At 36.2% G+C, this 13,850-nt stretch overlaps 1 protein-coding gene across 1 annotated transcript; it reads left to right on the forward strand.

Moving 5' to 3' along the window:
• The first annotated feature begins 8,935 nt into the window (after positions 1-8,935).
• Positions 8,936-13,849, forward strand: LOC145608217 (perakine reductase-like). Its single transcript, XM_081663830.1, has 7 exons — positions 8,936-9,045; positions 11,396-11,566; positions 11,969-12,172; positions 12,261-12,433; positions 12,620-12,716; positions 13,058-13,211; positions 13,436-13,849. The coding sequence occupies exons 1-7, from the start codon at positions 8,977-8,979 to the stop codon at positions 13,609-13,611; spliced, it is 1,044 nt and encodes a 347-aa protein (XP_081519956.1). The 5' UTR covers positions 8,936-8,976; the 3' UTR covers positions 13,612-13,849.
• The last annotated feature ends 1 nt before the right edge of the window (position 13,850 follows it).

Below are 13,850 nucleotides of genomic sequence, written 5' to 3' on the forward strand. Positions count from 1 at the left end.
CATACTACAATTCAACCCCCCCTTCTTGTAGTATTCATTGAAACAACAATTGGTATAAGAGCCTAACTTCTTAGAGAATCAGGAAACCCTGAAGAAGAAAGGTCTTGGAGAAAATGAATACTCACGAAAAGCTCGAGGAAGGATACTCAACTCAGAGACGTCCTATGTTCAACGGCAAGTTCTATACCTACTGGAAGAACCGTATGGAGATCTTTATCAAGGCGGAGAACTACCAAGTTTGGAGGGTCATTGAAGTTGGTGATTTCGAAGTCACCAAGACAAACGCTCAAAATGAGGTAATCCTTAAGCCCATGTCTGAATATGAGAAAGAGGGTTTTGACAAGATGGAAATCAATGCTATGGCTGTGAAATTGCTCCATTGCGGGCTTGGACCTCATGAACACAATCGATTTATGGGGTGCAAGAACGCTAAGGAAATATGGGATTTGCTGCAGATTACTCATGAAAGAACCAATGAGGTTAAACGCTCAAAAATCGATCTACTTATGTCTAAGTATGAAAGATTTGAGATGCAACCTAAGGAAACAATCCAGGAGATGCTAACTCGTTTTACTAACATCATAAATGAGTTGGTTTCCCTTGGTAGACAGAATCCTACAAATGAGCAGGTTATGAAGGTTCTCAGAAGTCTTCCACGGGACGAGAGATGGAGAGCTAAGGTGACAGCCCTACAGGAAACTAAGGACTTCACCATGTTCAACATCGAGCAACTTGCTGGCTCTCTCATGACTCATGAGTTACACCTTGGAGTCAACACTGAAACCATGAGGAACAAGGGGTTGGCTCTGAAAGCAGAGGAGGAGGAAGACTCAGAAGTGGACGAGGATGAGGCTGCTATGATTGTACGAAAGTTTAAAAGGATATTCAAGAAAGGTCGCACCTCAAGGAACTTCGGGAAAAAGAACTCTAATGCCAAACCTGACTACATCTGCCACAAGTATGGATCCCCAAATCACTTTATCAGGGATTGTCCCCTCTGGAAAATGATAAAAGAAAAGGAAAGGGTAAGGAGCAAGGAAAGGAAAAATTCAGCAAAGCAAATTTTCAAAAGTCGGATATGAGGAAAGCCATGATAGCAGCTTAGGGTGATTCTGACAGTGAAGAAGATGAGGATGACCAACCAGAAGAGGAGACAACTAATCTGTGTCTGATGGCTAAATCGGATGATGAAAACGTCTACCTTGAGGAACTCCACAAAGAGGTATTTCTTGATCCTAAACAGCTTAAAACTCTCTCTAAAGATGTCTTAATAGATTTGTGTCTAGAAGAAGAAGAATTCTTTAGAAATACTTGTGTTAAACTGAATAAGTGTGAGAAGGCTCTTAAAGTTTGCAAGGAACATGGCACTTGGTTGGAAACAACTTACGCCAAGTCCCAAAGCAAATTATAAGAGCTGGATATTAAGTATAAACACATAAAAGAGATAGCTGATAGAATCAAGAATGAAAGTATTCTTCTGAATGTTGAATTAACTCAGTATAAGCTCATGAATTCTGATATCAGTTCTAGCAGTTGCTCGAGTGATCAATTGCTTGTTGATTTTGAAAATCTGAAAAATGAACTTTCGACTTTAAGAAATCGAAAGGATCAACTTGAAAATGAACTGAATGCTAGAAAGGATAGGAGTATTGACCCAAAAGTTATACCCAAATGGATTGTTGAAGCTCAAGGAAAAAAGAACAGAAGGACTTGGTTATATGACCAAGAGAAAAGGTAAACAAAAGAAATATGGTTGAGCTTCCTAGCATGAAAATGTGTACTTTTTGTGAAAAGACTGGACATCTTTTTGGTCAATGTTGGATTAGAGAAGAAGCTGATAAAAGAAATGTAAAACAAGTGTGGGTCAAGAAAACTGATATTGCTTCCACGTCAAAGGAACCCAAGGAAACCTGGGTTCCTGATTCTAATGCTTATTTTCTTGCAGGTTCTAGTGAGGGGGAACATCTCGTGGTATCTCGACAGCGGGTGTTCAAAGCATATGACAGGTGATAAATCAAAATTCCTCTCACTAGAAGACTATCCTGGAGGAATAGTAACCTTTAGGGATAATAAGAAGGGCGAGATCATTGGAAAAGGAAAAATTGGAAGATCAAAATCTCATTCCATTGATAATGTGTTCCTGGTCGAGGGCTTAATGCATAATCTTCTTAGTATATCACAATTTTGTGATAAGGGAAACTCTATAAGTTTTACTTCTGATTCTTGCAACATCATCAACAACAAATCAGGAAAGGTTGTTCTAGAAGGAACAAGAAGAGGGAATATATATACTGTAAACCTCAACTTAATCCCAAGGAACAACCTTACATGTCTGATTGTTGTTGAAGATGATCCCCTGCTATGGCATAAACGTTTTGGACATGCTAGCTTTTAACTACTGGACAAACTGAGGTCAAGGAACTTGGTTGTGGGACTTCCTATTATCAAGTTCCTACAGAATAAAGTTTGTGATGCATGTGTGAAAGGCAAGCATGTTCGTTCATCTTTTAAATTGAAGAAAATGGTGAGCACTACAAAGCCTTTGGAACTAGTCCATAAGGACTTGTGTGGTCCCATGAGAATTCAAAGCAGGAGTGGCAAGAAATATGTTTTGGTTATTGTTGATGATTATTCCAGATTCACTTGGGTTATTTTTCTTGCAAGTAAAGATGAAACTTTTGACGAGTTTGTTGCTTTTGCCAAGAAAATACAGAAAATCAGTGGTTACTCACTAGTCCATCTCAGATCAGATCACGGAACTGAATTTGAGAACTCAAGATTCGATGAGTTTTGTAGGGAGAATGGCATGAACCATAACTTCTCAGCCCCAAGAACTCCCCAACAGAATGGGGTTCTGGAAAGGAATAATCGAACCCTTGAGGAAATGGCTAGAACCATGCTGATTGCAAGTGGATTGCCAAGGAACTTCTGGGCTTAAGCCGTGAATACAACATGTTACATTCTTAACAAAGTAACAATCAGAAGCATCATCAACAAGACTCCCTATGAACTTTTCAGGGGAAGGAAACCAAACATATCTCATCTTAGGGCCTTTGGCTGTAAGTGCTTTGTACATAACAATGGTAAGAAAAACCTAGGCAAATTTGATGAAAGAAGTGAAGAGGCTATATTCCTAGGATATGCCTCTAATAGCAAAGCCTATAGAGTTTACAATAAGAACTCAATGTGTGTTGCGGAAAGCATTCGCATAATATTTGATGAAGTTAACCAGTTTGTGAGTGTACAGGAACAGGAAGAAGATACTGATTTTGAAATAGGATTGATCAGAGACAAAGATGAAGAAGAAGATCAAAAGCAAGCCAAAGAAAAGCATCCTACTACAGAAGAAAAACCACAAGAGAATGAAGATGTTCCTCACCAAGATGAATAGGTGAATGAGGAACAAGCTGAAGAAGAAGAAGCAGAAGGAACAGGACAAGAAGCTCCTCAAATAAGAGTTCCAGCAAGGGAATTTCATCCTAAGCCGCAGGTATCAAGTTTCCCATCCTACTGATCTCATAATCAGTGACATTGGGAAAGGAACTCAAACCAGACGGCAACTAAGGAACTTCAGTGCGTTCCAAGCATTTCTATCCATCCTAGAGCCTCGAAATCATCAAGAAGCCTTGGGAGATGCTGACTGGATAGTGGCCATGCAAGAGGAACTGAATGAGTTCGAAAGGAACAAAGTCTGGCACCTTGAGCCAAAGCCTAAGGACAAGAAGATCATTGGGCTCAAGTGGGTGTTCAGGAACAAGTTAGATGAGCATGGTACTATTGTAAGGAACAAGGCAAGGTTGGTTGTGAAAGGCTATAACCAACAGGAAGGTATTGAATTCGATGAAACCTTCGCTCCTGTAGCTAGATTAGAAGCTATTAGAATCCTAGTAGCTTTTGCTTCTTTTATGGGTTTCAAACTCTACCAAATGGATGTGAAATGTGCTTTTCTAAATGGTTTCTTAAATGAGGAGGTGTATGTAGAATAACCTTCAAGTTTCGAAAATCCTAAATTTCCAAATCATGTCTAATGAACCATCATTGATGGACGTCCAAATCATGTCTAATGAACCATCATTGATGGACGTTGCACATGACACGATCAATTCGACTCAAGGTCCTTCGCTCTTCAAGCTTGATAAAGCTCTTTATGGGCTTAAGCAAGCACCAACAGCTTGGTATGAAAGGCTCTCAAAGTTCCTCCTGAAAAACGATTTCAAAAGGGGAAAGGTTGATAAAACTCTTTTTCTTAAATCTAGAGGAACTGATTTGTTGGTATTACAGATTTATGTTGATGATATTATATTTGGTGCTACTAACAATGGTTTGTGCAAGTACTTTGCTGAGCTAATGGGTGGTGAATTTGAGATGAGCATGATGGGTGAACTAAATTTCTTCCTTAGACTCCAAATAAAGCAAACAGCAGAAGGAATAATGATTCACCAACAGAAGTATATCAAGGAACTTCTAAATAAGTACAACATGGAGAATGCTAAGAAAAATCACACACCTATGGGGACAGCAACGAGACTTGATGATGATCCACAAGGAACAAGTGTGGTCAAACGACTTATAGAGGTATGATTGGTTCATTGCTATATCTAACAGCCAGTAGGCCTGACATTTCCTTTAGTGTTGGATTGTGTGCTAGATTTCAGTCTAACCCTAAGGAATCTCATCTAACGGCTGTTAAGAGAATTTTGAGATACCTCAAAGGAACAGATGACCTGTGACTGTTTTATCCTAGAAGTGATGACTTTATGCTTAGAGGATTTACTGATGCTGACTATGCTGGTGACTTAGTCAACAGGAAAAGCACCTCAGGTATGGTTCATTTCCTTGGCTCTTGTCTAGTTTCTTGGGTTCCAAGAAACAAAATAATGTTGCATTATCTACTGCAGAGGCTGAGTATGTAGCAGCAGCTGCTTGTTGCTCTCAAGTCCTTTGGATTAAACAACAGTTGCGTGACTTTGGTATTAAATTTAATTGCATTACTATCTATTGTGATAACACTAGTGCAATTTGCATATCTAAAGATCTAGTTCATCATTCAAGAGTCAAGCATATTCATATAAGGCATCATTTCCTTAAGGATAATGTTGAGAAGGGTTTAATTAAGTTAGATTTCTGCCAAACTAACAATCAAATTGCAGATATATTAACTAAGCCCTTGAATAGAGAAAGGCATGAGAAGATGAGAATGAAACTTGGGATGATTAAGTTATACTAAGAAAAATGCATCAAGTTCCCTCAGGTATGAAATTCAAACTGACGTGCTTAATCTACTGTATATTGTGCACAAGTGTTATATGTTTAATTACATAGTTAAGGCAAGTTGTGAGCCTTGATGATGACACAGCCTCACTTACTTACCTTCTAATAAGAGCTTTGATTGTTTAAGTGTGTGATTAGTGCAAAGACTAGGAGAATTAAGTGTTGAGCAAAGATGCCATGAGGAACAGGAAGGCCAGAAACAAAGCTATCCAAAAAGAAGAGTTCCATCACAGGAACTGGCGCTTCAGAAATGAAGACTTGAGAAGATAAGGTTTCGTCAGGGAACAGAAGCTTCAGAGAAGAAGCATCAACAGAGAAGAGAAGTTCCTTTCAAGGAACAGAAGCCTCGGAGTAGAAGCTTCAACAGAGAAACATGAAGACTAAATATATTTTTATATTTTAGCATTTATGTAAGTATAAGATATTTAGTTCATTCAAAATTACTGTGTGGAATTGGTCTAAAGAGATAAAAATTGTGCTAGCTTATTTTTAGGAAAACTGTTAAGCTTTCAACGTTTATCTTTTTCTTCTTAAAAAGATTTTATTTTATTTTCCTTTTCTGATTTTCGGAAAATATTTTTAACTAAATAAAATCTCTCATGTTTTCCAAAACTTGCGGCCTACTCTCCCATGATCTTCATCAGTCATGTTTTTGCACATTAAGGAGTTCATGCTTCCTTAATTCAAGGGACATGTTCCTCTTAGTGGGTATGAGTAGTGGCGTAGTGTTTTTGCTGCACAATGAAGGTTTTCCAATACATTTATTGCTCTATAAATAACTCATAATTTCTGTGGGAAAAACTTACCCTTGCTCACATAAGTTTTAAGCTTTTAATCGAGTAAAGAGTCCAATTCCACATAAGTCAATTAGAGTGTTCTTAATGTTCTTATACTAGAGTTTTTATTTCTTTCTTTCGAGTTGTAATTTGGGGAATTGGGAAGTTTGAGTGAACTTCTGTATTGTGAGAAAGAGAAGAGAAAGTGAATAGAAAGAGCAGAGAGAAGTGAGAGAGAAAGAGAAGAGAAGGAGTAACAAGTTGGGTGACTTGTTCCTCGGTTCTTCAAGTTCGTTGAGGAACTTGAAGTAAGAGTCTTTAGTTTGTAATAGGATTTACTGCCCTATTCTAGTGAAGATTCTTTTCCTAAAATCCCAAGTGGTCGTGGTTTTTCTCCTTGATTAGGGATAAGGAGTTTTCCACGTAAAAATCTCTCGTGCACTTTTGTTCCTTCAGTTTATCTTTCTGTTCCTTTAGCTTACTTAGTTTTAATTCCGCAAAAAGCTTGGCTAAACTCTCATACTACAATTCAACCCCCCCTCTTCTTGTAGTATTCATTGAAACAATAAAGATGCTCTAAGGTCCAAGTCCATTGTCTTCTAATGCTTTTATTTCTTCTTGTATAGATCGTCACCAACCCTCATATTTCATAGCCTCTTTAAAGGATCTTTGATCATTTCCCTGAACAACTGCTGCAAGAAACTTGCTATAATTCACAAAAAACATGTCACAATTTATATAGTGCGCTAAAGGATAAGGCGTATCTGAAGGATAATTGGAAGACGGAGAGGAGGGAGATGAATTTTTAGCAAATATTGAATGAGTCACATAATCCCATAGCTTGACGGATGGAAACATGTCACGGTGGCCACGACCCATGGGAGAGTGAGTTGTGGATTGTTGCTGAACCGAGCTGCTGTCTTTGGTCGTCGCTCTATGCTGCTGCACAGCTTCGACAGTTGCTGTGTGCTGCTGATAGCTTCGGTAGTTGCTTAGGAGACATACCAGCGCCCGCTGGTTTCCCAGCGGGCTAAGCAGAAACTTTGCAAGGCTGGTGGGTGCCTCGACCAATGTCCACAGGATGCCTTGAGGTGGGATCAGACCCCAGGACCTACTGTTGTTCTCCCTCGCCAGCAGCTGTAGGAATATCGAGAGATTGGGGACCCTCTACTTCACCATTTTCTCCCATATTACCATAAAAAAAATCAGCACTAGCATCCCATGATTCATATGCCACAAAATCTTCATGCACAATGTGATTTGATTCATAAGCTTGAGGCTTAATATTGCCCTCAACCAGGCTCCTAAAAGGGAATACATTCTCAACAAATTTACCATCTCTTGAAACAAAAAATACTTTTGATTCAAGGTTATACACTCTCCACCCCTTTTTCCCAACGGATAGCCCACAAAAACACACTTTCGATTCCTACTCGTAAATTTATCTCAAATTGTATTCTGATTATGATCGAAACATAGACACCCAAAGGTACGAATAGAATCAAATAGAGGTGGTTTGTTAAAAAGAATTTCAAAGGGAGTTTTGTTGTGAAGCAAAGGAGTAGGAGTTCGGTTAATTAAATGAGCTGCAGCAAGTACACACTCACCCCAAAAATATATCGGCAATTTGGCTTGAAATCTTAAAGCTCTCCCCACTTCCAAAATGTGTTTATGTTTTCTTTCTACCCTCCCGTTTTGTTGCGGTGTATATGTTTTCTATCTTCCCTCCCGTTTTGTTGCGGTGTATATGTTTTCTCTCTACCCTCCCGTTTCTCTCAAAGCTCTCCCCACTTCCAAATTAAAGGGAGTTTATGTTTTGTTAAATACAGGCCTGAGCCGCACCCGCAAACCAAGAGAGAGAGTCCGCTTCACAAGTCCAAAGGAGATTCCATCCCAAAACCATATGGTAATAGGAGGAGTAGCCCTTTAGCCTTATAAAGTGTTTAACTCTCTTTTCTTCAACCAATGTGGGACACTATACATGTGGTGATATTTGGGAGGTTTATTCTTCAACACTCCCCCTCACATGTAAGGTCCCTTTTAACTTTGTCTCATGTGATTTTTCGGCTAGAGTGCTTCTTCACTCTCCCTCACATGGACCAACTCTTGGCCCAGTGAACTTTAGTCATTTAATGTCCCTCTCATGTGGGACTTTACTAAATTATGATATGGTTAGAGATGGAAAGAAAATAGATAATAAATAAATAAATATAATACACAAAAAATATCTGATAAAAGTAAATGTGTTTGAATAACAAATAAAATCACCCACATCGAAAGAACAATATAATTAAGCGTGATTAAAGACTATTTATCAATAAAAAATAAATTAAATAATTAGAAAATACTAAGTAAGGGAATTAGTTTAATAATATTTATCTTCAATAACTATTTATAAGAATGTCCCCAACTAGGTACCAAATAACAACATGATGAACTAAATTTAGACGATTGCAGTTTGATTATATTTTCCATCATTCCCAAATATTACATTATCAATGTGTCATTTAATACTTGATGGAGAGAGTAATTATTAAAATCTCATAAACCGTGCCAATGTTTGAAAGCATCAAAAGTTTATGTCTTTATGGCAGCGTTTCTGTGCGTGATTGTAGACACCTAATTATGTCTCCCTGTTTTAGAATTCGGATGAACGACCTTTTACTAATGATGTCTAAAATAATAATTTATAAAAAGTTTCATCTGTTTTCTTTTAATTATTCTATTTTGACCACGTATGTTTGTCAATGTACTTGTATAATTTTAATTCTTGGTTTTGCTATTTGGACCTAATTATGATTAAGTGAGTGATCACTTTACAGCTTTTAGGTACAATATGTCTCACTTCAGTTACTTGTATATATCATCCTTACCAGAGATTTATCTTAATAAACAATTAAACACTTAACTTAAAGAGGAAATTCTCTGAATGGAAATGGAGCACTGCCATCAAACAACTGATGTGCCAAAGGTGAATTTAGGCAGCCAAGGATTAGAGGTAACCTTCTCTCATAACTTATTCAACTGTTATCTATCTAACAATATTATGCTTTCTTTTTTATTTTATATTTTATTTTGTTTCCCTTTGACATCTACTGATTGATATTTCTGTTTAGGTAAATTGAGAAAATATTTAAGTCTACTCAATTTAGAACAAGATTCGATCCTCAACTAATTTTTCTTGATTATTAGTCTATTGAATAGTTGTATTTTTTATTGGACATTTTGAATCATGGGAATGATGCAAGTGTGAAATGAAATCTGTCAAATAATCAAAATATGAACAATGGAATGCAATTTTAAGATTGAATTTTTCAAAGCACATCTTTTGCGAATTTGATTCGCTTGAAAGATGAATTGGTTCCTTATTTGTAATACAAGCAAGATTAGTTAGATTGACTTTTTTCATTGAAAATTATGAACATAGGTAAAATATTCACATAATATAAGAAATTTGTTCTTTGAGGGGATTTTTTTTTTTTTATATTTTGTCTTATACTCCTAATCACCTATGGTCTTAAATACTTGTATCACTTAAACTCGCACATAATAGTTTTCTCAACATATACCATTTGCACAAGAATCAAGAAAGGGAAGAGAATGTAAAAAAATGGGTGGATGTAAAAAAGAAAATGAATTAAGTAGAGGTAATATTGTGGGCCTGTGGGGTGAGAGGTTAAGGTAGTAAGAGCCTGTTCTCCTACGTTGAAATTCAGTTCAGCTCGATTTAGTTCAGTTCAGTTCAGCTCAGCTCAGCTCCTAATTTCCTTCTCTTATAAAATATTCATTTCAGTTCAGCTGAGTTCAGTCAATGAGAACAGGCATTAAATGAGGATTGTCAAAAATGAAATAAATTAAATGCGTGCAACAAATTATGAAACGAATGCATACTGAATTTGTTTAAATTATTGTGAAATGAAGACAATAATATAAAAGTAGAGTTAAAGAATGTTTTTTAATTTTTAGATTGTGTGTAAGAGAGGGAAGCAATTACAATTAGTGCAAGAGGAATTAGTGTGAAAGATAAATAATAAAAATAGAGCTGCTAAAAAAGAACAAATTAAAACAATAAGGGCCTGTGCCAAATATGAAGTTATAAAAATATTCATAATGGACAAAACAAGTGTTGCAACTCTTGCAAGTATTTAGGAATAGAGGGAAGTATAATATTTTGGGAGGAATTCCAAAAACAATGAGTTATATAGAGCATGTGAATTACTCCCTCCGTTTTTAAATACTTGTTCCATATCTGATATCTCCATCTGCGGAGTTTTATGAGAAATTGGAGAAAGTAATAAAATATAGAGGTAGTGGGGTTGGTAGAATAATAAAAAATTTGTAAAAGCAGAAGTAGTGGAGAGAATTGAGGAAAGAGAATATATAATTAATAAAATATGATTTATGTTGGGTCCACTAGTTGAGATAAATGAATTAATTATTGTAAAAACTTTCCCAATAAGGAAATGGAGCAAGTATTGCCGCAAAAGGAAATTGGAGCAAGTATTTAAAAACGGAGGGAGTATATAACACTGATGATATTTCAAAAATGTAAGTATAATTTTCGGCACACATCATAATGTAGTCCCCTTATTTACCTTCGAATCTATAAAGTAATTGTCACGTAGTCCTTTATTGGGATTCGTTTCCCTTATTGAAGAAAGGAGAAAATTGTGTTCACTTTAGGCTAAGCAGCTACTCCCTTCATTTCAATTACTACCTCCGTTATATATTATTTGCAACGATTTGACATAAAGTAGAGAGGAAAAATGTCTAATCGTTGCAAATAATATGTAACGGAGGTAGTAATTACAAAAATGTTACTATAGATACAAAAAATGAAGACACCAATTAATACTTTATCGATTGGGGTTTAGTGTCATAAGTAGTATATGCCCTCTGTGGAAGACTTCACTAACATATGATTAGTTTATGTGCAAGTTACCAAAACACCAGAATTTTCATGGGCAATTAAAACTGAAGTTGGTTGCCAAAATCAATTCATTAACATTCAAACTCAAAGCTAAGGCAAACACAAATGAGCTATTACAAATAGATTACAACATATAAAAAAAATGCCACAAACAACTTAATTTTGGTTATAAGTTTTTGGCATGGAGTGATTTGTTTTTTCAATTTAGTCATCATGTACAAGAAGTTTTTGGGTTATCAAGAGGAAATTTTGAAAAGAATAACAAAATATGAGATTGGACTTTTTGAATTGTGACTCTACTACCAGTGGTGATAGTTTGATACTCAATTTTATATTCGTTGCAGATTTTGGATTTTCTGAACAAGGTTACAATGAAAAAAATGAGATCATGTTTGACAAGATATGTTATGTATGGTAGGTTTCTCGGTTAGGCTTTGGTTGTGGAGGACTGTCTGGTGTATACAATTCACCTCTCCCACATGAAGAAGGAATTTCACTTATCAGGCAAGCGTATAATAGGGGAATCACATTCTTTGACACTTCAGATTTGTATGGTGATAACTATGACAATGAGATAATGGTTGGCAAGGTAACACTGAAGTTACCTTTTTTAAGCCTAGTACTGTTGCTTGAGAGATGTTGCCATGTAAATGAGGGGATTCCGATCATCAAGAATCAAACAATTTCATGTTTCTTTTTATTCACATTTAATATCAAATTTTTACTATGGTAATGAATTGTGACAAGATTTTTCATAGTATGCCACTAATGAAATTAAGTGATAAGTAGGGAGATGATGATTTAGAAACACTATTATAGAGTGTCTTTTAGTTATATTCAATCCTTAATTATGAGAGGTTCAGACAATGAGACAAGTTGATAACTGATTTATAATAAATAAGTTTACCTTTTGCTTAATCTCACAAATCTCAGAAAAAGTTTCCTTTGTAATTTACATTTCAAATTGCAAAAAGATCTATTACATCTGCAGGCCTTGAAGCAGCTACCTCGAGAAAAGATTCAATTAGCAACTAAATTTGGTTGCTTATGGTTGGAAAATGGAGAATTTGTTGCAAAGGGTACCCCTGAATATGTCAGAAAAAGCTGTGAAGGTAGCCTTAAACGGCTTGGCTTGGATTACATTGATCTGTACTATCAACATCGTGTGGACACAACGGTGCCTATAGAACAGACTGTATGCTTCACTTTCTACAGCTTTTAAAATCAATATATGAAGCTTGTAGTTGATATTTAGTGGATGATCCAGATGAAATAACTTGCAGATGAGTGAGCTTAAGAAGCTCGTAGAGGAAGGAAAGATCAGGTACATTGGATTATCTGAAGCTAGTGCTGACACTATCAGAAGAGCACACAATGTCTATCCTATAACTGCTGTGCAGATGGAGTATTCCCTCTGGTGTCGAGACATAGAAGAAGATATAATTCCCCTTTGCAGGTTAGTTTATACGAGTAGCATATACTTCCTCCGTACCAAATAATCTGTCACATCTTTTAACGTTATTAGTCTTATTACTCTGTAGTATTTTCCTGCAAGAATGATTGTTTTTTTTATTAGGTTGGTAGTAGACTAGCGGATTAGCAATAAGCCAATAATGAATGCATCACTAATCTTGAAATCCAGGGAGCTTGGAATTGGTGTAGTCATATATAGCCCTCTTGGACGTGGATTTTTCGCAGGAAAGGCCGTAGTTGAGAGTTTACATTCAGAAAGCTTTTTGGTAAGTTCCGTAAGTAAATCCAAGGTGTTTCCTTCTGAGTTCTTAAATTATATCTTCGAGGATAAAGTCCTTATGTATTCACTAACTACTCATATAACCAAATTGGGTCCATGTTAAAGTTTCTCTGCGATGCAAATGAACTTGACAAATAACATAACTAATAGGTTATTTGTCTTTCTATCCAAAACTATACATTTTTAGTTATTATACAAAATTTTACATCTGTGGTAATAATATTTTCTATTTCTATAAAGTACTTCAATAAGGATTTCTATGCTGTCAGATTTTTATACTCATGCTGTAGTACTGAACTACTGACTAATGCTATATGTTTAACATAGAATGCACACCCGAGGTTCATTGGTGAGAATCTAGAGAAGAATAAATTACTGTATAACCGCCTTGCTGCTTTATCAACAAGGCATTCATGTTGCCCTGCACAGCTAGCTTTAGCTTGGTTATTTCATCAGGGAGATGACATAGTGCCAATCCCAGGTACATTAGCTTACTCTGTTGTAAATAGTATAACATAAAATAGAGACAGGTGTTTAACGAGTTCATCAGATACCAACTTCGTATAACCAAGAACATGACAAAAGCCGCTCTATAATTCTATAAGACGTGTGTACAGAAATCCGCTCATGAAACTTTTAATTATTTGCAAAAATTTTATCAACATGGTGAATGAAACGGTGAATTTTTACTTTGATTTCATTCAGGAACTACCAAACTCGAAAATCTTGTCACCAACATAGAGTCACTGAAAGTAAAGCCAAGTACAGATGATCTGAAAGAAATTTCAGAAGCAATTCCAGTTAATGAGGTCAGTGGAGAACGAGATCCGGACGTCCTGGCAAAGTTGTCTTACAAGTTTGCTGATACCCCTGTTCTATGATGCAACTAAATAGCTGAATTTGGACTATAAATTAGCTTTGCTATGACATTTCTTTGTACACAAATGTTGAGCTTTGTAATTTGACTGCACCATCCTCTGATTATAAAAGGTACAGGATTGGCAAAGAAAAATTTTAGGGTCAAGCAGTGTATGTAATATACAATAATATAGGCCATTTTCGTACTTTTCAGCTGCTGTGAAATGGTGGCATAGTTTTTCTTTAGCAAATTGAACTACCC

The sequence above is a fragment of the Chenopodium album genome, chromosome 23, assembly GCF_948465745.1.
Source record: "Chenopodium album chromosome 23, dcCheAlbu1.1, whole genome shotgun sequence".
In the NCBI taxonomy this organism is placed as follows: domain Eukaryota; kingdom Viridiplantae; phylum Streptophyta; class Magnoliopsida; order Caryophyllales; family Amaranthaceae; genus Chenopodium; species Chenopodium album.

Excerpts from the sequence above, each read along its gene's own strand:
- LOC145608217 (XM_081663830.1), top strand. The coding sequence starts at position 8,977 with ATGGAAATGGAGCACTGCCATCAAACAACTGATGTGCCAAAGGTGAAT. Across the intron at positions 11,567-11,968 it reads ATGAGATAATGGTTGGCAAG|GCCTTGAAGCAGCTACCTCG; the intron begins GTAACACTGAAG and ends TTACATCTGCAG. Across the intron at positions 12,173-12,260 it reads CGGTGCCTATAGAACAGACT|ATGAGTGAGCTTAAGAAGCT; the intron begins GTATGCTTCACT and ends AATAACTTGCAG.